Below are 24,072 nucleotides of genomic sequence, written 5' to 3'. Positions count from 1 at the left end.
CGGGCGGCGAGAAGGGGAAGGAAGCCGAGGTGCCGGGCGGGCACGGGGCGCGGGCAGGAAGCGGGGAGGGGCGGCGGGCGAGCGGGCGGGCGGGGGCTCCGGAAAAACGCCCCGACTTCCTGCCCGCCGGAGCCAGGAAGCCGGAGTCGGGACGCCGGGCCCGGGATCGCCGAGCCCGACCTCGGGCGCCCCGCCGGTCACCTCCCCGCGCGGACACCAGGTACACCGTCCCTGGCCCCGCCCGGCCTCCTCCCCTCTCCGCCGCCGGGGGAGGAGCAGGGAGGGGACCGGGGCCTCCCGGGGGGGCGCCCAGTGGACCTGCGGTCGCCTCTCCCTGGCCTCGGTTTTCTCATCTGTCAAAGACAGCAAAGAGGAAAAACCCGGCGCGGTGGCGCGCGCCTGTCATCCCACAAGTTGGGAAGCAGAGACAGGAGAATTGCCCTAAGTGCGAGGTCAGCGACCTAGCGTGACCCTGCCTCAAAAGGAAAAACAAAACAGAGAGAGACAGAGAGACGGACAGACAGAGACAGACAGAGAGAATGAGAGAGCATTTGTCGAGTGCACAGTAGGTAGAGATGAACTAAGCTGGAATCCAGGCTCCCAGCGCAGAACGTCAACACCCATTTATCAGCAGGGAAACTGAGGCCCAGGGAGTCGGACTGCCTAGTCGTAGGGACATAGCAGCTGGGACTTGAACTCGAACCTGTTTCCTGTCAAGCGCTGTCCCTGCAATCTCGATCAGAGCTCCCTAAAATAAACAAATATCTCTGCAGATCATTTTGAAGCCGAGAGTTACAGAGAAAGCTTTTTTATTTTACACACCTCCCTCCCCTCTGTGTTATTAATAATACTCTGGGAGATGGCTGTAGGGGAGAGAACCGGAAACATATCCGCATTGTACAGATGGGAAGACTGAGGCCTAAAGGGAAGTCGTTGCTTTTTTACGGGTTAGTCTGTCAGGAGGAAATATATGGTCGAGCACATGAGTGTTTTATGCTTTTGTTTTGTGTGTGTGTGTGTGTCTATGTGGGGGTTTCTGTTTTTATTTTGTTCTTTCTTTCCAATTACACCGTAAGGAGTTGACAGAGGGAGTCGGTATACAAGCATTTGGAATTTAATAGGTCCGAGTTGGGGAGGTAGAGAAGGTGGGAAGAGCCATGCAAGGTCCCAATAGCTACCTGTGCGACTTGAAGTTTCTCGGAGATTGAGCCCAAACCAGGCGCTGGAACCATCCACCACTCCTGCAAAGGGGGCGGGGCCCGGGAGAGTGACAGGGGCAGTCGAAATACGGAAACCAGGGTCCTCCAGGGCAGCCCAGAGCGGCCCTATCGGGCCAGCGTGGCGCCGCCTAGTGATAGAGCGGCCGGCAGGAGGAGTGGAGTTGCCGAGGCCCGAGAGCGGTAGGAGGCGGCCTAGAGCGGCCGGAGGGAGGAGTGGAGCTGGACGCCGAGGCGGCCTCTGGCTCGGCTAGAGCGACTCTGCGGCACGGGTGGGGGAACCCGGAGCTCGAGCGCGGAGGCTTCGGTTCCTGAGGCTGCAGTGGCTTGCTTCTCTTCTCATCCGACAGGTGAGATGGGCAGCCCTTGGCTGCCGTGAAACCTGACCCCACACGTCTCCCCTGTCACCCGCACTGCCACAGTTGCAGAATGATAGAGCGCCTGTGTGGATCAGCCACGTCCCGCGTAAGATTTAGGGCTCGTGAAGACCCGCCACGTTACACAGGTCCAAAAGATCTTACGTACCTTCCAGGTTTCAGGAAGCCTTTCACGGAGACCCGGCTTCTAGCATAAACGTAGGCTTCTCATAGATCCAGGCAGGGCCCCACAGAAACCACCGCACACCACTATCGAGGTCCCAGAAACCATTAGTTTTCCCTTTAGAATCACCAGCTCTGTGGAGTCTTGAGGCCCACTCTGTATCAAATAGAATGTGGGCTTGTATACATTCCAGGGCCCTCTCGTAGGTTTATCAAGGCACCTAGAGGTTCTTGGAGACCTGAATAATCCGGTCCAAGGACTTGATGAATGCGAGTCCTCAGAACACGGGCGCCTTTATTTGCTTGTTCTACCGGACCCCCCACTGCATAAACCTAAACCTGCCTTGACTTCTCCCATCCACCCCACCTCCAGAGCCTCAAATGCAAAATGCTCCCTCTGCCGGACAGTAGTGGACTTTGTCAGTTGCTTCATTTTGCCAGCTTTGCCTATATCTAATTTTCAAATCCTCTCAGAGCTCCAGCTTCTGGAGCTGCTGAGTCTGTCCAGGGTGACTGACTGCTAAGGTCACGGCAGGCACGTGACTTTTCCAGGCATCGTCAGACCTGATGTATCTCAGAATAGACGCACATTTTAGTGTCCTAAGGTCAAAGTGTGTGTGTATGGGGGGAGGAGGGGTGCCTCAAAGCAGTATTGAGTGCTGAATGTTTAAACTGGAGCCAGACCGTCTGACCCAGAAACCTGGCTCTGATTCTAAGCCATGCCTCAGTTTACCCCTCTGTAAAACAGCAATAAGAATAGTGACACTCAGCTGGGCGGTGGTGGCGCACACCTTTAATCCCAGCACTTGGGAGGCAGAGGATTTCTGAGTTCGAGGCCAGCCTGGTCTACAGAGTGAGTTCCAGGACAGCCAGGCCACACAGAGAAACCCTGTCTCAAGAAACCCTGCCTTGAAAAACCAAAAACAAAAGAATAGTGACACTCTCCTTCCAAAATAATGCTGGCCTCATTGGGTCAGTAAGAGGATTAAATTCGTTAACATCTGTAGACAGGCCCTGAACCTTGCAGAGAACCTAAGCCTGTGTGTGCCATCTTTGCTGTGTCTGACACATACTGAGAACTCGTGAGTGTCAGTCATTGCTCCTTGTTGTGATGGGAAGTACGGAGATAATTCACGTTAACTGTGGATGGGAATCAGGGTCTTCTGGCGAGCCTTAGTTCAAATTTTGTACCTTCCTTGGGTTCGTTCCCTTTTTTGCGGGGGTGGGGAGGCCGTGAGTTAATAAAGCCTGAGGGTTAAGGGGGCCATTTCTAATGATGTGTACAAGCCAGGTATGGTGGCACACGCCTTTGATCCCAGCACTAGGGAGGAGGAAACAGGTGATTCTCTTGAGTTCAAGGCTGGCCTGCTGTACAGAGTTCCCGGATAGTCAGGGCTACACAGATAAACCCTGTCTTCTGTCTTAAAAGGAAACAAAGAAGGAAGGAAGGAAGAGAAGATGAGTGTAGGTCTAAGAGACGTCTTCTTTCTCTTTTTGGTTTATCTGGTTACGTTGCTTGGTGCTGGTGCTGCTCGGGGTACAACTCAAGGCCTCTTACATGACAAGTGTCTTGTCGTTGACCTACACCCCCAAACCCTCCTTGGCTGCTTTGAGGTCTCTCAGGCGAATATGTTTCCTGCTAACCAAGATGAGCCTGGGAACCCCTGGTCTGTGCTCATAGCTTCCAGCCTAGAAGGTCTGACTGGAAAGCGTGGTCTTTGAAGGCCTGGTGGTTCTCAGGGGATGAGTGTGTGTGGGTGCTTGCAGTTGGGGGGATAATGCAGTTGATGGGGTTAGACACTGTTTCCCTCCGATAATCCCAGAACTTGAGAGACGGAGGCAGGAGGATGCCCTCAAGCTTGAGGCCAGTCTACAGAGTGAGATCCTGCCTAGAAAACAGAAGAGCAAAAGCTGAGTTGATTAACCCAGAACAACGCTTACACACTGGATGGCTTGTCACTCCAACCACGATTACTTTGCTGTTGTGGTTGGCACGTTTATTTATTAAACACTCAACAGTGTTCACATCTTGAAATTGCCTGAGCTCTTATGGTGGACAGGTACAGCTTCTGAGAGGGAATGCAAGCGGTGCCTTGCTTGGGGAACCCCACCATGACTTCTGGACACGCCAGAAAGCATCTTTGTTCAGAAGTCAGAATCAGAGCAACTGCTCCTTGAGTGCTAGGGAGGAGGCTCATGGAAGAGGGAGAAGGGCGGGTCTCGGGCAGCGGGAGTTATAAATAGCTTTGGGGTGTGGGGACCCGCCCCGCCCCCTCTGGTCCACCCATTGCTCTTTCCACCGTTCCTTCCCTCCTGACCCTGACCCACACAGTTAGTCAGACTAATCAGGGTCTGGAAGACACTGCTGAAAGGGAGCGTCGAGGGAAGATGGGACGAGACACGGCAGGGAGCTGGACAGAACCAGCACCAGCTGTGGAAGAACAGCTGTCCTGAGATGGGGGAGGAGAGATAGGGAGGCGGGGAGGGGCCAGCAGAAGTGATAGGAAGGATGAGGTGGGTCTGAGAGGAGAGGTGGGTCCCAGACGCCAGGGGGGCTGGCACGCACCTGGGAGTGGGCTTTTGAGCCCCACCCTCTTGATCATTTTTCTGGGGCCATAGCTACAAAAGCTGGGAACACCCTCTCCCCCCCCCCCCCCACACACACCCCAGGTCCAAGAGCTCCGTGTGCCCGTCTGAGAGGGTTTTGTTTTCTCATGTAGAAAGAGTTGGAGGTTGGGGGTTCACCATTGACGTTTCCTGTCACAGGAAATGGGGCTGGTGGGTTCAGAGGCAACATCCTGGCCCAGGCCTGCCGCAGATCAGAGTATATCACACATACACACACACACACACACACACACATATACACACACCCTTCCTACCTTCTCCTTAAGGACTGTTCTTTTAATTTTACTTGTTCCTAAGTCCTTCCCCCCTGAGGACTAGCCCTCTGGATCCCTGGCCCTTCCTTCTTTAGTGACCCAAATTAGTGGTTTTACCCACAGCCACCCAGCCCACCCGTGGACCCATGTTCCTGGGCTCCAGCACCTGCCCCCCCTTCCCCTACCCGCCTGCCTCCCCCGACCCTGGTCTCTCTGCCTCAGCTGGGCTGTGAAGAGCTCTTTGTCGCCACACAGAGGCTCCATTGAGCTTAGGAGGCTGGGGTGGGGTGGGGGTGTTTACTCACCTTCCGCACCTGGGCCAGGAATCTGTGAGTAACTGCCCGGCCTCGGGCACTTCCTCCCTGCCCCTAACTGCTCCTCCTCTCTGCAGCCCAGCCCAGTGGAGTCCTGGAGATGGGAGAAGTCGCCGGAGGGGCGGTGAGTGCGGTGAGGGAGCAGACCTGAGCCAAGGTGAGGGTGCTCTGGTGCTCTGGGAGGTAGGGAGCACCGTGGATTGAAGTCACGTCTCCCCTTGCAGGCCCCAGGGCCTCCCCGGTCTGGCCTGGTGTCTATCATCATCGGGGCCGAGGATGAGGATTTTGAGAACGAGCTAGAGGCGGTGAGCAGGGCGGGGTGGGCAGTCATCCACCAGGGACCCAGTCTCCCTCCTGGGATGTGTCCTCTCTGCTCACAGTGTCCACTGAAGTCCACCTGTCTCACTGACCCCAGCTGATCACTGCCCCTCCCCCGTGTGACTCACCTCCCTTCTCAGGACTGGCTCAGTAACCAAGTCTCATCCCTTCTTCCCAACGTCTTGCCCTTACCGTCTGGGTTACAGCTTCGGCCCATCCACCCCCAGTTCCCTGCCACGAAACCCCTGAGAGGTGGGTAGGGCAAGCCTAGGATGGGACACTCAGCTCCCTTGTCCCCACCCTCCAGAACTCAGAAGATCAAAACAGCCAGTTCCAGAGCCTGGAGCAAGTGAAGCGTCGCCCGGCCCACCTCATGGCGCTCCTGCAGCACGTGGCCCTGCAGTTCGAGCCGGGCCCGCTGGTGAGGGGACAAGAGTGGGGCACAGGAGGGACGAGCAAGGCGGGGCAACTAAGGTCTGGAAAATCCAGAGCACAGCGTGAGTTTTAGAAATAGGAGCCCAGACAACATATAAAAAGCAGGCTTGCAGATGCCCGGTGAGCCTCAGTAGGCAGGGAGCCCAGCCCCGAGTACATAGGGCATAACCCAGCACCCTCTCGTGCCTGTCCTGCCCTTTTCAAGCATCTCCAGCTGGTAATACTGCCCCTCACCTAGCTGGCCTTGGTGGTGGGAAGGGTTGGGGGTGGCAGCAAGGCCTTCTCAGCAGGTGTCACCAGTCCTGCATCAAGGAATTGGTTCCCTTAGCCATCTCAGACTTGAGAGAGCCCCTCAGACCTTGATCCAAATACCCAAACTATGTGGTTGCTAAGCTAGAAACTTCTTGAGCCTGGCAAGATAATACACACCTGTGATCCTAGCACATTAGAGGCTGAGGCAGGAGGATAGCCCCACCTTCATAGACAGCTAAGGCTGAGTGACAGACTTGACCTCAAACAAAAGAAACTTCTGGGACCAGGCAGGAGACACCTGGGAGACCCAGATACAGAGCTATGTGGTCCAGAAATACCCATGGAGTAGAACCCCAGTCCCTGACTTAGCAAGAAGCCACAGCACTGGCTAGGGGTGGGTGGGTAGGTAGGTGGGTGTGGGATAGGGGGGTATTAGGTGGGAGCATGGGGGTTAGACCTCTTCCTAAGAAGATTCGATACCACCCAGCACAAGCTACTTGGCAGGGGATGTCCGAGGGTCTCCCACTACATGAAAATGCACGGAGGACCCCCCCAACCAAAACTAGGACACTAGAAGAAATCACAGGCGGGGACACCCCAGGGTGAAGAAAGACGGACACAGGGGGGCCCTGGGTGTGCCTTGGTTGGTAGGAGATACACCTAGCAAGTGCGAAGGCCTGGGTTTGAGCCTGGGCGTTGCGTAAAGCAAGCATAGTGACCCAGGCACTCAGGATAAGAGGACGCTCCTCAGCTACTAAGCAAGTTGGAGGCCAGCCTGGGCTACATGAGACCTTGTCTCAAGAAAAAGTCATGAACTTGAAGTCTGCAGCTAGTTGCCCTGACACCAAGCTTTAGGAACTGGAGGAAAATTGAGAAACGGATACATTCTCTCCGTCTACATGCTTGGGAAAAGCTGTCCCTCCCGGGGACACAGAGGCTGTCCCTGCCTAAGCGCTGGAGCTCAGAGGTTTCCTGTCCTAGCCGTACTGTACTTAACTCCAGGACTGTGGGGAGTGCTGTGTGTGAGCCAGATGTCTTCTGGCTTTGTGGGAGGCGCCCTTATGCCGCCTCCTCGCCCGCCATACTGTGGAAGAACAGACGTAGATGTGTTAACCTGGAAACATAAAATGTTCTGTAAGGCTAGCCTGATCTACAGAGCGAGTTCCAAGTAACCACGGCTACACAGAGAAATCTTGTCTCAAAAAACCAAAGACTGTTGGGCGGTGGTGGCACACGCCTGTAATCCCAGCCCTCGGGGAGGCAGAGGCAGGTGGATTTCTGAGTTCGAGGCCAGCCTGGTCTACAGAGTGAGCTCCAGGACAGCCAGGGCTACGCAGAGAAACCCTGTCTCGAATAAACCAAATCCAAAAACAAACAAACGAACAAAAAAGAAAACACAAAGGGGGGGGGCGTTCCTGCCTGCACAGGAGTGTCCCCAAGCATAACTAAGGACATGTCACTTGGCAGGCAGCAGCTGTAGGAGCCAGTCAGGGTGTCTGTGCCTTTCCAGTGTCACCCACCGACGGCCGGCACCGTAGGCAGGCTCAGCAGACACCTGGCAAGAATGAGTGGCCCCCACTTGCCCACCCATCTCGTGTCTGTTCCTCCCCACTCTGCGCCCTAGGCAGATCGCTCACGGTGTTTATAGATGGCCAGAGTCAGCTGCCTGGGTCTGAGCCTGCCTTTGCCGCGGGACAGTGAGCAGGCGTGTGCATTCATGGCGGTACTGAGGCTTAGACCAGGGCCTCAGCTGTGCCAGGCAAGCACTACCACCAAGCTGCCTCCCGAGCCTCGTTATCTTTAGCGTGTGTGAGTGTGTGTTAGGTGGTCTATCTGTGTCCAATGGGATATGTGCATACATGTGTACATATGCATTGTGTGCAGAAGCCAGTGGCCAGCAGCCGGTGTCTTCTTTGATCTCCTTTTACTTAGTTTCTTTCTCCTTTTTAAATTTTATTCCATTTGTTTGTTTGTTTGAGGCAAGGTCTCTTACATAGCACTGGCTGTCCTGGAACTTACTGTATACACCAGGCTAGCTTTGAACGAGATCCACCTGCTTCTGACTCCCAAGTGTTAAAGTCATGCACCACTACACCCCAGCTCTTTTTAAATTTTTATTAAATTTTATTAAATTTTTATTTACTTTCTGCATGAACATGTGTGTGGGTGCCTGTGTGCATGCGTGCATGCCACAGCATGTGTGTGGAGGTCAGAGGATAGCCCCTAGGAGTCGGTTCTCTTCCCATCATGTAATTCCCGGGGATTGAACTCCAGTTGGCAGGCCTGGCAGTAGGCAGAGCTAAGCCGGCTCTGTCTCTCTATTTTTGAGGCAGTGTCTCCTGATCAGGGAGTTCCTCTGACTGGCAAGGCTGTGGAGCATGATCTCCAGGAACCCGCCCCCAAGGTCTGCAGGCACTCAGGCTGCCAGGCGTGGGTTTCAGTCAGAGCTAGAGAGGCAGCGGCTCACGGCTCAGCCTGTGCAGCCCTTCTGAGTTACCCCATGGCCCATCCTCCAGCCCTCCTGAGACAGTCTTATAGAGAGGCGTGGACTCACACTGGGCCTCCTGCATCTGCTTCTGAGCCCGTGATGGGAGGCGCCGCCCATGCTGGCTTTACCTTGTAGTTTGCAATAAGGTCTCGGTTGCCCAGTACTGCCCTTGAGCCCGGATCCTTTTACCATGCGGCTGAAGCTCTTTCCTTTTGGTGGTGTTTTGTTTTTTTTTGAGTCAGGGACTTTGAACGCCTCCCCGATCTTCCTGCCTGAAGTCCCCAGGGCTGTGGCTACAGGCTGGCGCCAAGGCACTAAGCTTTGAACTTCCAATTCCGCACCATTGGTTTTTAGAAACAGTCAGGATCTCATGTAGCCTGGCCTGGCCTCACTCCCAAGTGGGCAATGATGACCGTGGACTCCTGACACTCCCACGTCTACCTGGGGAATGATGGGTCATAGTCATGCTCCACCACACCTGGTCAAAGACCCCACCTACACAGTGGTGATAATGGTGATGGGCCAGGTTCTTGAATAGCCTCTGGTGTTCCCAAATCCTCAGAACAGCTAGTACACATAGCTCATAGTGAGAGTCGTAAGGGATAAGAAAGTGTTGATAACAGTGACCCAGGGAGTCTCAGGGACCAGCCTGGACAGCTGGGGCAGAGGTCAGAGCGCTTCCCAGAGGAAGTCATGTCTGACCTCAGACAGGCAGCGGTCAGGAGGCTGCTTGGGCTATCCCAAGAGGGAGTGTGGTGGTGGAGCCCGGAGAAAGAGCCCCACTCACTCTGTGTCCCCAGCTCTGCTGCCTGCATGCAGACATGCTAAGCTCACTGGGCTCCAAAGAAGCCAAGAAGGCCTTCCTCGACTTCTACCACAGTTTCCTGGAGAAGACTGCGGTGAGACACAGCCCTGCTGCCCCCCCCCCCATGTCCCCCTGTGGAGGAGCCTCCCAGCCTGGGTCCTCCCCAGTGCCCTCCCTCAGACCCTTCCCGCCAAGGCCTCCTGAGCTGCACCTGCCACCTTACTCCGTCTCCCCTGAGCAGGTTCTTCGGGTGCCGGTCCCTCCCAATGTCGCCTTTGAACTTGGTAAGAAGAGGAGGGGTCTGGGGATAAGGGAGGGTCTCCAGGGAGGGACAAGCCCCCCCAGACCCATGGGGTGGAAGCTGTGATTCAGTCATTCATTCTTGGTGGTGGCAGCACAGGGACATATTGGAATTCATGGGTGGGGACAGTGATCCAAGTATGTTGGGAGCCAGGCCCCCGGAATGTGGTCCCCAGCCCTGGCATGCCTGTCTGTAGACCGCACACGGCCGGATCTCATCTCTGAGGATGTCCAGAGGCGGTTCGTACAAGAGGTGGTGCAGAGCCAGCAGGCCGCCGTGAGCCGCCAGCTGGAGGACTTCCGCTCCAAGCGGCTCATGGGCATGACGCCCTGGGAGCAGGAGCTGAGCCTGCTGGAGCCCTGGCTTGGGAAAGACCGAGGCAGCTCTGAGGCCCGCGAGCGGCACGTGGCAGAGCGCCTGCTCTCCCACCTGGAGGAGATCCAGTGAGTGGGTGATGGGAGTTGGGCTCCCGCGTGGGTCTCCGTCGGGGTCGGTCTTAGTGTTTATAGTCTTGCCTGCCTAGAGTTCAGTTCAGCCTGACTCTTACAACCTTGGGGTCCCATTGAAGTTTCTGGGTCTTGTCCGCGGTCCTGTGTATGTAGCATGCGTGTCCTCTGGGATGGGCCTTCCGGGACTGCTTTCCTTCTGCTTACCCTGCTTACTGAGGAGACAGAGCCCGGAAGTGAGCCTCAGTGGACAGGGAAGCCAGGTTTTGTGGTTTCATGGTAAAAATCTTTCTTTGCAGACACACCATCTCTACAGATGAAGAGAAAAGGTGACAGCTATGGGGAGTATTATGAAAGGAAGGCGTGGTCTGGGTGGGTGTGGGGAAGCCGTGGCCCCCTAGAGTGGCCCCCTAGCTCCTGGCCTGGGAGCCACCCCTTTCCTATGTCCACAGGAAGTGGGTGAGGGGTTGTAGGGACTGTGTCTGTCATTGTGGACATGCGTGCTCCTGTTTCTGCTCCGGGCCCCCACCTCACTATCTCCTCCCCTCAGTGCTGCTGTGGTCACCGCCATCAGCTTGTATATGCGCCACCTTGGAGTCCGGACCAAGAGTGGGGACAAGAAGTCGGGGAGGAACTTCTTTCGCAAAAAGGTGCTGAGATCAAATCTGGCCCTGTCATCTGTCTCTAAGAACCCACTGGGTACCTGCAGTCCTGCTTTATGGTCCTTAGTGCATTTTAGAAACAGTAGCCTTCCTTTTCACCATCTTCCCACAGGTGATGGGGAATCGGAGGTCTGACGAGCCCCCCAAGACAAAGAAAGGGCTGAGCAGTATCCTAGACCCTGCCCGTTGGAACCGGGGAGAGCCATCTGGTAAGAGGGCTAGCCTCAGCCTTACCCACCCTCTTGGTCCCAGGCCACCCAAGCTCACTATCCCACTCTTTTGTTTCAGTTCCAGATTGTCGACATCTAAAGGTCGAAGTTGATGGTAATGAACCTGTAGCTGGGGTGTCCATGCAGGACTGAGGGAGGAGGGCTGGGTCTGGAGCCCTGGGTCTGAGGGAGGAGGGCTGGGTCTGGAGCCCTGGGTCTGAGGGAGGAGGACTGGGTCTGGAGCCCTGGGTCTGAGGGAAGAGGGCTGGGTCTGGAGCCCTGGGTCTGAGGGAGGAGGCCTGGGTCTGGAGCCTTGGGTCTGAGGGAGGACAGCTGGGTCTGGAGCCCTGGGTCTGAGGGAGGAGTGAGCAGTAAAGAGCTGAGCATGGGAGGAGGGGCTCTGGTGTGGAAGAAGTCCAAGAGCACAGTGTCCCCTGGTGCAGGCACAGGCGAGTCTAGATACCTGTTTTATTTCCCATTTTCCATTCTTCCTTCCCGTCTTCCCACAGAGAAGCCAGGCCCTGCAGAGCGGAAGGGAGGCCTGGGCGTGTCTTCTCGGGACAGGACTGTTGCCACTCCTGGGCAGGACAACCCAGGAGTCTCCCTGCACCCTGTGTCTGCAGATACTGTCGACTCCCGGGAACAGGGTAAGCGGTTCTGAGTCGGGGCGGGAGTACCACAAGCCCTCAGCCCCTGCTCAGGTGACAGAAAGCCCCTGTCCCATTGAGAGCTGTCCTTGTCCTCAGCTTCTTTTCTAGCTCCTGGTCAGGGAGTAATTACCCTCTGCCTCAGTTTACCCTTTGGGCTCTGACCTCTGTGTTGGTGTCATGTTTCCTCATCCCTGAACAAGGTTTCTAGTGTTGTTGTTGTTTGGGCTTTGGTTTTAGCACTGGGGGTTGGATCTCTCTCTCGGCCACCAGGCTGCACCCCTAACCCCCACTGCTGGCCTCTGGCCAGGGCTGCACGGATGAGCTGTATCCCTCCTGACCTATAATCCAACTGTGGCCAACAGTCCCCGGGGCTCATTTCCTGGAATCTCAGTGACGAATGTCCGCATGACATTCTTGTGTCATCTTGAATGGTGAACCCCAATGCCCCGTCCTTCTCCCCACAGCAACAGGTCTCTGAGCTTAGCCCTTAGGTCCCGGAAGCTGTGTGACCTGGGTTCAGGTCCCTTCTGCAGTTTGCTTGGGCTGCGTTCTGGAAGCCACTTCCCTCTCTGGACTCACTTACCTCTCAGTGGGGCTGTCCATTCCCCTTAAGGCTATGTGGACAGAGGACCGGGCGCCTCCAGTCCCCTCCCCCTCGGGTGGGAGGACTCTGTAGTTCCGGTGCTCCCGTGTTCTGAGGTCTGGGCGTGTCTCTGTCCTCTCACACTGACACCAAGTGAGTGGGTGGTAACTGCGCCTTCCAGCCCTCCCTCAGTGCACACACCGCCAGGGAGACCACCACAGACGCCTTCCAACCAGCTCTCTTCCCCCACCCACGCCCCTCTCTCCATAGGTGTGGATACCCCGCAGGAGCCGGGGGAAACACCCCCACAGGGCCCTGCCAGCCTGGAGCCCCTGGCACCCCCAGAGAGCACGGAGGACAACGGCGAGACTGAGAGGTGCCCGCTGCGGTGCTGGGAGGGCCCGGGCAGGCAGGGCAGGGCAGGGCAGGGCAGAGCAGGGCAGCAGGAGGGCCCAGGGCTGGCGCTTGGGATCGCTGCCGCAGTCTGCACCTGCCTGTCTCAGTCATCTGTGCCGCCGGCCTCCTCCTGCCTGTCTCTGGGCGTCTTTCATCCTCGCCTTCCCCTCCTCCCCCTCCGCCCTTGGTCTCCTTACCCTCTGTTTCAGGCCTCCTCAGGCCAGGTTCTCTCCTCCTCCTCCCCCTCCTCCTCTTCTTCCTCTTCCTCCTCCTCCCCCTCCTCTTCTTCCTCCTCCCCCTACTCCTCCTCCTTCTCCTTTCCCTTCCTCCTCCTCCTTCTCCTCCTCCCCTTCTTCTTCCTCCTCCTCCCCCTCCTCCTCCCCTTCTTCCTCCTCCTCCCCTTTCTCCTCCTCCCCCTCCTCCTCCCCTTCTTCTTCTTCCTCCTCCTCCCCTTTCTCCTCCTCCTCCTCCTCCCCTTCTTCTTCTTCCTCCTCCTCCCCTTCTTCTTCCTCCTCCTCCCCCTCCTCCTCCCCTTCTTCCTCTTTCTCCTCTTCCTCCTCCCCCTATTCTTCCTTCTCCTTCCCCTTCCTTCTCCTCCTCCCCCTCCTCCCCCTCTTCTCCCTTCTCTCCCTCCTCCTCACACCCACTCAGCTTCCTTCATCTCTTATCCTACCCCCTCCCTCCTCAGTAAGCTCCGCCTCCCCCATGGCCCTGCTCCTGGTGTCTATTGCCCCTCTGTGCTTCAGGCTGCTGTGTCCTGGGGGCCTTGTCCCCCTCACAGTTGGGGGGCAGGCTCTGCCCCCTGCCTGTCCTTGTGCTGCTGCTTTGGGGAACCCTGGGTGGGTATGGGGAGCTGGGCGGGCACACCTGGTCCATCTCTGACCCTGTTGCCCTCTCTCCCCAGAAGGTGGAAGAGGTGGGTGCCTGGGCCCTGGGTGGGGGGAGGGCCAGCCCTCCCCCATCTCTCCCAGCCCCTCCCCCTCCCCATGGCCACCTCCTCCCCTTCACCCCCTGTGAGGGGAGGGCTGGGTAGGTACGTCACCCTCCCGATTGAGCTAAGTATGGAAATCCTTTCTCCTTGTCCCTCTCCCTGACCCCAGCTTCAGGGAAGGGAGGGGGGCTGGTCCTGTGGGCCACAGTGGGTTTCCATCTGCCCACCAAATCTCAGTACCCTTGGGGCCACTCCCAGCCCCAGGCACCTCCCCAAGTCCATCACCTCTGACCCTCTCTTCTCTCTTCTGTTGCTTCTTTCATCCCATCCCTGTCCTGTCTGTCCCGTTCCTGTCCGTACCTGGTTTATCCTATCCTTGCCCCTGCCTGGTCTCCCCTGTTGGCTGGCCCTGCCCTGTCCTGGTCTGTCCTGTCCCCGTTCTGTCTCTGCCTGGTCTGTCCTGTCCCTGTCCTGTCTCTGTTCTGGTTTCCCCTGTCCCTGTCCTGTCTGTTCTGGTCTGTCCTGTCCCTGCCCTGTCTGTTCTGGTCTGTCCTGTCCCTGTCCTGTCTGTTCTGGTTTCCCCTGTCCCTGTCCTGTCTGTTCTGGTTTCCCCTGCCCCGGCCCTGGTCTGTCCTGTCCTGCTTGGTCTCCCCTGTTGGCTGTTCGTGTCCTGGTCTCTCCTTGTCTCTGTCCTTGGCCGCGGGGTCCAGGCTATCAGGGCGTCTGGGGCGCTCAGAGAGCCTGCGGGTGAGTGACCGCCGACGGCCTTCCCGGGGCAGCCTCGGGGCTAAGGGCCGGGGTGGGGGCCGTTCCCGGAGCGACGTGGACATGGACCCGGGCTCTGCCACGGCCGTGCTTGGCCCTACCCGACGAGCCACGTACGTCACTTCCCCGTCGTAAGCTGAGGGAGCCTAGAGAGTTGGGAGGCGGTGGGTTGATGCTAGACTCTCAGAGAAAGGGACATCCAGTGTCCAAGGTTGCTGGGGCCAGCTGTGGACAGCACAGGCCATTGAGGAGCTGGGAGGTGGGACATGGCTTTCTAGAGACCCGGGGATTAGTCTGTGTCATGGCCTCCCGGGGGCATCAGATGTCAAGGCCACAGAGGGCTTACAACTAAAGAAGAGCAAGAGGCTCCCCTGGGGAGCTCCAGGGTGGGGCTTGACAGTGCCTCTGTCCACAGCCCGGAGCCCGGAGATGATGGGGAGCCAGGACGGTCGGGCCTGGAACTGGAACCAGAAGAACCTCCTGGCTGGAGGGAACTCGTGCCCCCAGAGACCCTGCTCAGCCTGCCCAAGAGCCAAGTGAAACGGCAAGAGGTCATCAGCGGTGAGTGCAAGGGGTGGCGGGCGGGCGGCCAGCAGCCAGACAGCAAAGCCTGTCACTGCAGCCGCATGCCCCGGGGAACAGGCAGCCAAAGGGAAAGAGGATCAGAAGTTCAAAGCTAGGGTCCATGAGATGGCTTACTAGGTAAGAGGGGCCTGCGGCCCAGCCTGACAGCCGCCAGGGTCCTCACGCTGGCTGAGAGCCACCTCCACAGACTGTCCTCTGACCTCCATGTGTGTATGTGTGTGTGTGTGTGTGTGTGTGTGTGTATGCGCGTGTGCGCGCGCACATGTGAGTGTGTCTGTGTATGTGTGTATGTGTGAGCATGAGTGTGTGTGTGTGCACATGTGAGTGTCTGTGTGTGTATGTGTGAGCATGAGTGTGTGTGTATGCACATGTGTGTGTCTCTGTGTGCATGAGAGTGTCTGTGTGAGTCTGTCTATGAGTCTGTCTGTGTGTGTGTGCCTATCTGTGTGTCTGTGTGTGTATGTATCTGTGTGTGTGTCTCTGTGTGTGTGTATATCTGCACATGAGTGTGGGATATTTTTTGTATGTATGTATGCATTTATTTATTTATTCAATGTATATGAGCACACTGTCACTGTCCCCGGACACACACCAGAAGAGTGCATCAAACCCCATTACAGATGGTTGTGAGCCACCATGTGGTTGCTGGGAATTGAACTTGAGACCTTTGGAAAAGCAGTCGGTGCTCTTAGCCACTGAGCCATCTCTCCAGCCCTGGATTTTTTTTTTTAAGAGTTACTTATTAGCCAGGCGGTGGTGGCGTACACCTTTAATCCCAGCACTTGGGAGGCAGAGGCAGGTGGATTTCTGAGTTGAGGTCAGCCTGGTTTGAGACAGCCAGGGCTGTACAGAGAAACCCTGTCTCGAAAAAACAAAACAAAACAAAAAAAAAAAAAGAATTACTTATTGGGGGCTGGAGAGATAGCACATTGGTTAAGACTGACTATTCTTAGGAAGGTTCTGAGTTCAAATCCCAGCAACCACATGGAGGCTCATAACTATCTGTAATGGGATCAGATGCCCTCTTCTGGTATGTCCAAAGACAGCTATAGTATGCTCATAAAATAAATAAATAATTCTTTTTTAAAAAATATTTATTTATTATAATACCTAAGTACATTGTAGCTGTCATCAGACACACCAGAAAAGGACATCAGATCCCATTACAGATGGTTGTGAGCCTCCATGTGGTTGCTGGGGTTTGAACTCAGGACCTCTAGAAAAGCAGTCAGTGCTCTTAACCACTGAGCCTTCCCTCCAGCCCCGATTTATTTATTTATTTATTGATTGATTGATTGATTGATTGATTTAAAGAATGAAATTCACTTTATTCTCAGCCCTTTGGAGTGAGAAGCAGGTGGATGTCTGTGAGTTCCAGGCTGGACTAGACTGCATACCAAGTTCTAGGACTCTATCAAGAGACTGCCTCTAACCACCAAAGCCAGAACAAACCAAAAAAGAAAAAGAAGCTAGAAACAGTGTGAAACTGCTCTCCTCTGCCTCTCCTGGGCTTCTCCCTGACAGCTATTTGGTTTTTTTGAGGGTTTTTAGGTTTTATTTGTTGTTTGTTTTGGAGACGGTCTCAAACTAGCCCTGGCTGTGCCGGAACTCACTCTGTAGACCAGGCCTTCTGTGAACAGACAGACATATCTGCCACCCATATGCTGAGATTGAAGGCATGTCCCACCTAACCCAGCCACTGCCGACTTGTTCGCTTGTTGTTTTTAACTTAAACAGTTTCTTTTTATTTTATATGTATGAGTATTTTGTCTGCATATGAGTGTCTATACCTTGCAGATGCCTGTGTGCCTTGGGGCTTTAGTTACAGCTGGTTGTGAGCTACTGTGTGAGGGCTGGAAATCTGGGCTTCTGCGAGAAGAGCTAGTGCTCTTGACTGTTGAGCCATCTCTCCACGCTATAGGCCAAGCTGGTCTCTAACTTTCTAAGTAGCTTGAGGTGGCCTTGAACTCCTGATACTCCTGTCTCTACCTCCTGAGTGCTGGGATTGCAGTTGTGTGCCACCCAGGACTGGTTCTGGCTTTTGTTTTGTGACACAAAGTCTTACCCTGTAGGCCAGGTTGGCCTGGAACTCAAAATACTTTTCTCTCTGCATCCTGAGAGTCTGGGCCTACAGGGCTGCGCCATTAGGCCTACCTTAGCAATGGACCTTTGACGTGTGGTGGCTATGCTGAGAACTGCCTATCATGTTTCATTTACATTTGTGATATTTAAAATAGAAAAAGCAGCACGTAGCTAGTGACTGCCCCACTAGGTTATATAGCAGTCTCTCTCCAGAGAAATACAGCATTTAGAATGTTGACATGCCTGCCTGTGATTTCAGGACTTGAGAGGTAGAGGAGGGATGGTCGGGGGTTCGAGGTTATCCTCAGCTACAAAGCCAGTTCAAGGCCAGACTAGCTTCATGAAACCCTGATTCATGAGCTCACACACACCATTGTCAGCACATAATGTATTTAATACAGCAGACTTGTGCGCCCCTAAAACTTGCTGAGGTACCCAACGGCTGGTTGGTCGTGGAAGATCGAGGGTTGTCCCCTCTACCTGAAGCTGCCAACCTATATCAGAGGGAACCATTGTGTGATACATCTGTATCCCCAGCACTGAGTAGGCTGAGGTGGGAGGACCTTGAGTTCCAGCACAACCTGAGCCACGTGAGATGCTGTCAGTGGATTAAATACCAGCTAAGAAAATAGCTAGATGTTCTCAGAGTTGATCCTACAAAGTCTCGTGACCTCAGTGGTTATTCTGTCCGCCTGCCTGAAACAAAAGAAGGGAAGCACAAGTGTGTGTGTGTGTGTGTGTGTCTGTATGTGTGTGTCTGAATGTCTGTATGTGTCTCTTTGTGTGTGAATGTCTTGTGTGTATGTCTGTGTGTGTGTGTGTCTGTGTCTGTATGTCTGTATATATCTGAGTATCTGTGTCTATATGAGTGTCTGAGTGTGTTTGTTGTTTGTGTGTGTGTCTGTGTGTCTATGTGTGTCTATGTATCTGTGTGTGTGTGTGTGTGTGCACGCGCGCGCGCATGCTGTAGTATTCCTCAGTGCCTACGTAAGGCAGTAATGGCTTCTCCCAAAGTACGTTCTGGCCTCACCAGTGTCTGGGAGCCTTCCTCAGCCTCTGCGTTCTCCCAGCATGGCTTTGAACCTTTCCCTAGAGCTGCAGTTCTCAGCCTGTGGGTCTCCACCCTTTTGGGGGGGGGCACTTATGTGATATCCTGCATATCAGATATTTACATTACACTTCATAACTGTAGCAAAATTACAGTTATAAAGCAGCAATGAAATAGTTTTCTGGTTGGGGTCAGCACAACATGAGGAACTGTATTAAAGGGTTTCAGCGTTAGAAGGTTGAGAACCAGTGCTCTAAGCCTGTGCCCTCCCTCGAGATGCTTCCTCTTTGGGCCCACAGAGCTGCTGGTGACAGAGGCAGCTCACGTGCGCATGCTGCGGGTACTGCATGACCTCTTCTACCAGCCCATGGCGGATGGCGGCTTCTTCCCTCTAGAGGAGCTGCAGAACATCTTCCCCAGCCTGGACGAGCTCGTCGAGGTGCACTGTGAGTGCCAGCCACAGGCGGCCTGGCCTGCTCCCGGGGACCACACATACCTGTCCCCACAGCATGCGCCCCAGAGGCACAGACACGTAAACGAGCACATAAAATGTGTGCAACAGCCCACCAGCCCCAAGGGTCAAACACACACGTGCAGCCTGAGATAGCAGCAAGCCAAACCAGGCTCCAATAAACCACCTCCTCCACTGTGCCCCACAGCCCTGTTCCTCGATCGCTTGATGAAGCGGAGACAGGAGAGTGGCTACCTCATTGAGGAGATCGGCGATGTGCTGCTGGCCCGGGTGAGGCGCCCCGACTTGGCCCCAGACACTGACTCTCCGTCCTGTCCCTACATACCCCAGCGATCGGGCCCCAGGCCTGTCGTACTTAGGGCTTCCATTGCTGCATGAGAACGCTTTGACAGCCCGACCTGAGACCGGCCCTGGCCTGACTCTCCCTGCAGTTCGATGGTGCTGAGGGCTCATGGTTCCAGAAGATCTCCTCCCGCTTCTGCAGCCGCCAGTCATTCGCTCTAGAGCAGCTCAAAGCCAAACAGCGCAAGGAGCCTCGGTTCTGTGCCTTCGTGCAGGTGAGTGGGACCCGAGCCCCCGTGGGATGGGGACAGTGTGGGGTCCTGGGTGTGAGGGATGAGGGCTGGGACTGGACGCTGGGTCTTAGGACAGAAGACCCTGGGCTACCCCTGCGCTGCCCGCTTGCTCCTCAGGAGGCTGAGAGCCGCCCACGATGCCGGCGCCTACAGTTAAAGGACATGATCCCCACGGAGATGCAGCGGCTGACCAAGTACCCGCTGCTGCTACAGAGCATTGGGCAGAACACAGGTACCTCCCGGCCTCCCTCGGCCGTGGCCGCTGAGTGAGGACATGCGGGTGAGGACTCACACCCCTCCCTTTGCCTGCAGAAGAGCCTGCGGAACGGGAGAAAGTGGAGCTTGCGGCTGAGTGCTGCCGGGAGATTCTGCACCACGTCAACCAAGCCGTCCGTGACATGGAGGACCTGCTGGTGAGCCAGGGCGTGGCTGCCCTGGCCCGGGGCATGGTGGGAAAGTGCATGTGCCTGGCCCAGAGGTCAGTGGCCTTGGAGTCCTCTCAGGACTGCTGGAGGTCAGACCTGGACCTCGGCTTGTGCCCCGGAAGCTGGCCTTAGTTCACTGCTTACCCATCACCTTGGAGTCACTGAGGGTCAGCCCCTGTGCCTGGTTTAGCTCCCTGTAACCCTCCTGTCTCTGTCCTAGCGGCTCAAGGATTACCAGCGGCGCCTGGACTTGACCCACCTACGACAAAGCAGTGACCCTATGCTGAGCGAGTTCAAGGTGACCCCCATAGCCTTCCCTCCGCTTACCTTGGCCCTGAGCCGCGTGAGATGCTGTCAGTGGACAGATACCAGCTAAGAAAACAGCTAGACATTCTCAGAGCTTATCCTACAAAGTCTCGTGACCTCAGTGGTTATTCTGTCTGCCTGCCTGAAACAAAAGAAGGGAAGCACAAGTGTGTGTGTGTGTGTGTGTGTGTGTGTGTGTGTGTGTGTGTGGTCTGTACAGTGCAGCTGAGAATGCCTCCAGGGAGTCTCCATCCCCACCTCCCTCCCACAGGGTGTCCATGGTGACCCCTGACCTCACTCCCGGCTTAGCTGGGCAGCTTGCCCCCCCCCCTCGCTTCACCACCTTAGCTGACCGTGGCTCCTTCCTGCCTCAGAACCTGGACATCACTAAGAAGAAGTTGGTCCATGAAGGCCCCCTCACGTGGCGAGTAACCAAAGACAAAGCTGTAGGTGAGTGACCCAGAGGTGGCGGGGCCAGGGGCAGAGGTCAGGGGTGACCTTGCTGCCTGCCCACAGAGGTGCACGTGCTCTTGCTGGACGACCTGCTGCTGCTGCTCCAGCGCCAGGACGAGAGGCTGCTGCTCAAGTCCCACAGCCGGACGCTAACACCCACGCCGGACGGCAAGACCATGCTGCGGCCCGTGCTCAGGCTCACGTCCGCCATGACCCGGGAGGTGGCCACTGGTGAGTGCGGGCAGGTCATCTGATGCAGGGATCCTGTGACGTGGGCAGTGGAACTCTGAGAGCCGCAGAGCCCTCTCTGGGAAGGGACAGAGACCGCGAAGGGTCCGGGTGAGGAGGAAATGGGCGGGACTAAGTAAGGATGATGGAGGGGGGCACAGACTGTCATCATCACAGCACTGCGAGGTTGCGGGAAGGGCTGGAGAGAGGGCTCAGCGGTTGAGAGCACTGACTGCTCTTCCAGAGGCCCTGAGTTCAAATCTCAGCAACCACATGGTGTCTCACAGCCATCTGTAATGGAATCTGATGCCCTCTCCAAGGAGAATGACAGTGTACTCACATACGTTAGATAGATAGATAGATAGATAGATAGATAGATAGATAGATAGATAGATAGATAGATAGGTGATAGATAGATAGATAGATAGATAGATAGATAGATAGGTGATAGATAGGTAGACAGGCAGGCAGAGAAGATGGGGGAACTTGAGTGTGAGGTCAGCTTGAGCTACAAAGGACCACCCTGCCTCAAGAAACTAAAAATAGCCATGCTTGGTGGCGCACACCTGTAATCACAGCGCTCAAGAGACAGAGGCAGGCAGATTTCTGAGTTCAAGGCCAGCCTGGTCTACAGAGTGAATTCTAGGACAGCCAGGGCTACGTGGAGAAATCCTGTCTGGAAAAACAACAACAAAATACAAAACTAAAAACGAGCAAAAATTGAGGAGACCGCCTGCATTTACAGAAAAGCGTGCTCTGCCTCAGCGGAGTTTTAGTTTTCCCCCTGCAGTGCTGCCCCACTCCCTGTGTTCAGGAATTGGAGGCACTTGGAGCATAAGGCAGAAGCCCAGGGCAGAGGGTTTTGCGAGCATTGCTGAGAGGTCATGGTAGGGCCATGGTGGTGGAGGGACTCTCAGGAGAGGGCAGCCTAGGCTCTGGGGCCTGACACGCTCAGGGCTGTGGACGAAGACCTCGCTCAGTGTTAGCAGGTCAGTGAGTGTGAGCTGTGTCACACAAGGGGGAGAATAGCAGACAGCGCCCAAGAGGGGGACACACTGGGAACCACAGCTCCAAGCCACACCACTGCCCTCCCTGTACAGATCACAGAGCCTTCTACGTCATCTTCACCTGGGACCAGGATGCCCAGATATATGAGCTGGTGGCACAGACATCATCGGAGCGCAAGAAGTGAGAACCCCAAGGAAGGCGTGAGGTGTGTCCCGCACGGGGTGGGTTAGGTGTGCTGACCGCCTCTGGTCTTGTCCTGTCTCCCCAGCTGGTGTGCCCTCATCACTGAGACTGCTGGGTCCCTGAAGGTCCCTGCCCCTGCCTCCCGCCCCAAACCCCGTCCCAGCCCAAGCAGGTAAGGGGTCAAGGAGCAAGCTGAGAAGGGGCGTGGTCACAGTGTCCTGTGCATGCACAGATGCGTGTGCCAAGTCCAGCACAGCCTGCCTCCAGCTGTCTGTACCCCAACCTGCCAGCCTCTGGGCCAGGGACATGGGGTCACTCCTAGCTTCCCTCCCTAGCACCCGAGAACCCCTGCTCAGCAGCTCTGAGAATGGCACTGGAGGCACAGACATCTCTCCAGCTGATGGTAAGTCTCAAGGTCACTGGCTAGGGGAGGTCACCTGAAACCAGGCGGGACCTGAGCATCCCTCTCCATCTGCCTACCCAGCCCGGACAGAGCGGATTCTCAGCGACCTCCTGCCCTTCTGCAGACCAGGCCCAGAGGGCCAGCTTGCTGCCACAGCCCTTCAGAAAGGTAGGCCAGCCCTGCATCTTCAGGGTCCAGTGTCTAGTCAAATGGAGCCTCTGAAAGATAGCCACCTCATCCCTCAGCTGTCAGCCGGCCCTCGGCCCTGCCCCTCGTGACCTTGTTCCTCTTGCCTTGGCCAGTACGGTCCCTGAAACAGCTCCTGTTAAGCACTGAGGAGGACAGTGGAGCGGGGCCTCCCCGAGATGGGGATGGGGTGCCTGGTGGTGGTGCCCCTGGCCCAGTGCACACCCAGGAGATTGAGGAAAACCTGCTTAGCCTAGAAGTGGCCGTCAGACAGCTGGAGGTATGCTTGGGGCCGTGGGCGGGGCCGTGGGCAGGGCCGTGGGCGGGGCCATGGGCGGGCTGTGGGAGGAAAGGCATCCTTCCTTTGTGATCCCCTCCAGGAGTTAGAAGAGGAATTTTGTCGCCTAAGACCCCTCCTGTCTCAGCTTGGGGGGACTCTGTCCCCCAACCTGGCTGCATCCGAACGCTCTGCTCAGACAGGTGAGTGGGGAGCTGGGGTCAATGCTGTTCTGAGGGCGGAAGGGGACCCTTGTCCCACAGTTGCCTGTCTTCCATCAACCTTCTCTTCTCAACTCCTTTCCCTCTCTCTCCGTGTTTCTTACATTCAGGCCTTTCATGAAGAAAAGAGTGGGGCGAGGATGCGAGGCCCCCACCCCACAGCTGCCTCAGCATCTCACACCCCAGAGGCCTTGAGCAGTAGGAGGCTGGCTGAACCTGAGAGCGGACTTGCCCAGGCCCTGCCTCCCTCCCTGGCCTCTGCCTTTCTCCCTCCTGCCTTCTGCATGGGGGACTCAGGGCTTCACTCCTAGGGTGCCCCTCTAGTCCCCACTTTCAGGCCATCTCAGTATTGCCTATCGGGGGGCTCAACCCTCCATCCCCTGCCCCAAGTGCCTTTGCTCTGTTTTTATATCCTGAATTGGAGGTTTATTTTTAATATATATTATCTAAGGAGAGATCTGTGTGTGTGAGGGCGTTGGGCAGTAGGCCCCATGTCCGGGCATGTCCTTGACTGACTGGTAATGACTTCCTGGGTCTGAGCTGCATTCACCTCCATGACTCCTGCTTCCTTTCAAGCCACCCATCCATCCATCCACCCACCCATCCATCCATCCATCCATTCACCATCCATCCATCCATCCACCCATCCCTAACCCTAACCCATCCATCCATCCACCTATCCACCCATCTATCCATCCACCCATCTATCCATCCACCATCCATCCATCCACCATCCATCCACCCATCTATCCATCCATCCACCCATCCTTCCATCTATCCGCTTGCCTCACATTTTTATTTAGTATATTATGGGTGGGGCGCGCACGTGTATGCCACGTCGGAGGACAGCTTGTGGGAGTCGGTTCTCCTTCCGACCCCGGGGTCTCAGAGCTCAGACTCGGGTCGTCAGGTTGATGACCAGCACCTGTACCTTTCCCCTTCACTTGTGACAGGGACCTGCACACTGCATGTGAAGCATGCCCCGTGCTCATCCAGAATGAGGCATCTACGTCGCACACTCAGTTCTTTTATTTTTGTAGTAAACTCTGGAGGTGGCTGTGGGATCTCAACGGGAGCCAGTGGGGAGAGGCCCTCCTGGGAGGGCAGGGCGGGCGGGGTTATTGCTCTGAGCTCCCAGTCCCCAGGGGGACCTGTGTGGGAGGATTTCAAGAGGGGACTGGCACTGGATTGGGGACACTGCCACACGAACACGCAGGTCACAGCACGTAGGAGGTCGGGGGGAGGCTGGGCGCCATATTGCACTTTGAGAGTGGGGCCAGGCGGTTATCCCCCTTAAATCAGAACCTGGGAGGAGACGAGAGGCCATCCTGTTCCTCTCCACTCTGTAGAGAGGGCGTGGCCCCCACTCAGGGTTGGAAGTGGCCAGGAGGGTGCCAGGGGCTGGTCCTGGGCCTTGGGCTGGTGTT

General features: G+C 56.0%; 1 protein-coding gene across 13 annotated transcripts; it reads left to right on the top strand.

The window, feature by feature from the left end:
• Positions 1 to 79: 79 nt before the first annotated feature.
• Positions 80 to 23,100, top strand: Arhgef1 (Rho guanine nucleotide exchange factor 1). Of its 13 annotated transcripts, none has more exons than XM_052169159.1 (32): positions 80 to 220; positions 1,568 to 1,682; positions 5,030 to 5,076; positions 5,177 to 5,257; positions 5,578 to 5,691; positions 9,246 to 9,344; positions 9,492 to 9,534; positions 9,748 to 9,994; positions 10,297 to 10,326; positions 10,548 to 10,647; positions 10,772 to 10,868; positions 10,948 to 10,983; positions 11,375 to 11,515; positions 12,372 to 12,477; positions 13,402 to 13,413; positions 14,139 to 14,306; positions 14,609 to 14,754; positions 18,208 to 18,354; positions 18,568 to 18,650; positions 18,812 to 18,937; positions 19,073 to 19,187; positions 19,268 to 19,368; positions 19,601 to 19,678; positions 20,061 to 20,136; positions 20,203 to 20,370; positions 21,468 to 21,555; positions 21,644 to 21,730; positions 21,894 to 21,961; positions 22,043 to 22,129; positions 22,264 to 22,427; positions 22,528 to 22,627; positions 22,756 to 23,100. In XM_052169159.1, the coding sequence occupies exons 3-32, from the start codon at positions 5,053 to 5,055 to the stop codon at positions 22,764 to 22,766; spliced, it is 2,943 nt and encodes a 980-aa protein (XP_052025119.1). In that variant the 5' UTR covers positions 80 to 220; positions 1,568 to 1,682; positions 5,030 to 5,052; the 3' UTR covers positions 22,767 to 23,100. The 13 variants fall into 13 exon arrangements, with proteins under 13 accessions (XP_052025119.1, XP_052025083.1, XP_052025101.1 ...); XM_052169123.1 differs by having other exon boundaries at positions 5,030 to 5,085; XM_052169141.1 differs by lacking the exon at positions 1,568 to 1,682.
• Positions 23,101 to 24,072: the final 972 nt, after the last annotated feature.

The sequence above is a fragment of the Apodemus sylvaticus genome, chromosome 1 (assembly GCF_947179515.1).
Source record: "Apodemus sylvaticus chromosome 1, mApoSyl1.1, whole genome shotgun sequence".
In the NCBI taxonomy this organism is placed as follows: domain Eukaryota; kingdom Metazoa; phylum Chordata; class Mammalia; order Rodentia; family Muridae; genus Apodemus; species Apodemus sylvaticus.
The sequence above is the reverse complement of the archived record's forward strand: the minus strand, read 5'-3'. Positions and strand labels throughout refer to the sequence as shown.

Excerpts from the sequence above, each read along its gene's own strand:
- Arhgef1 (XM_052169109.1), top strand. The coding sequence starts at position 5,053 with ATGGGAGAAGTCGCCGGAGGGGCGGTGAGTGCG. Across the intron at positions 20,137-20,202 it reads AACCAAAGACAAAGCTGTAG|AGGTGCACGTGCTCTTGCTG; the intron begins GTGAGTGACCCA and ends GCCTGCCCACAG. Across the intron at positions 20,371-21,467 it reads GACCCGGGAGGTGGCCACTG|ATCACAGAGCCTTCTACGTC; the intron begins GTGAGTGCGGGC and ends CTCCCTGTACAG.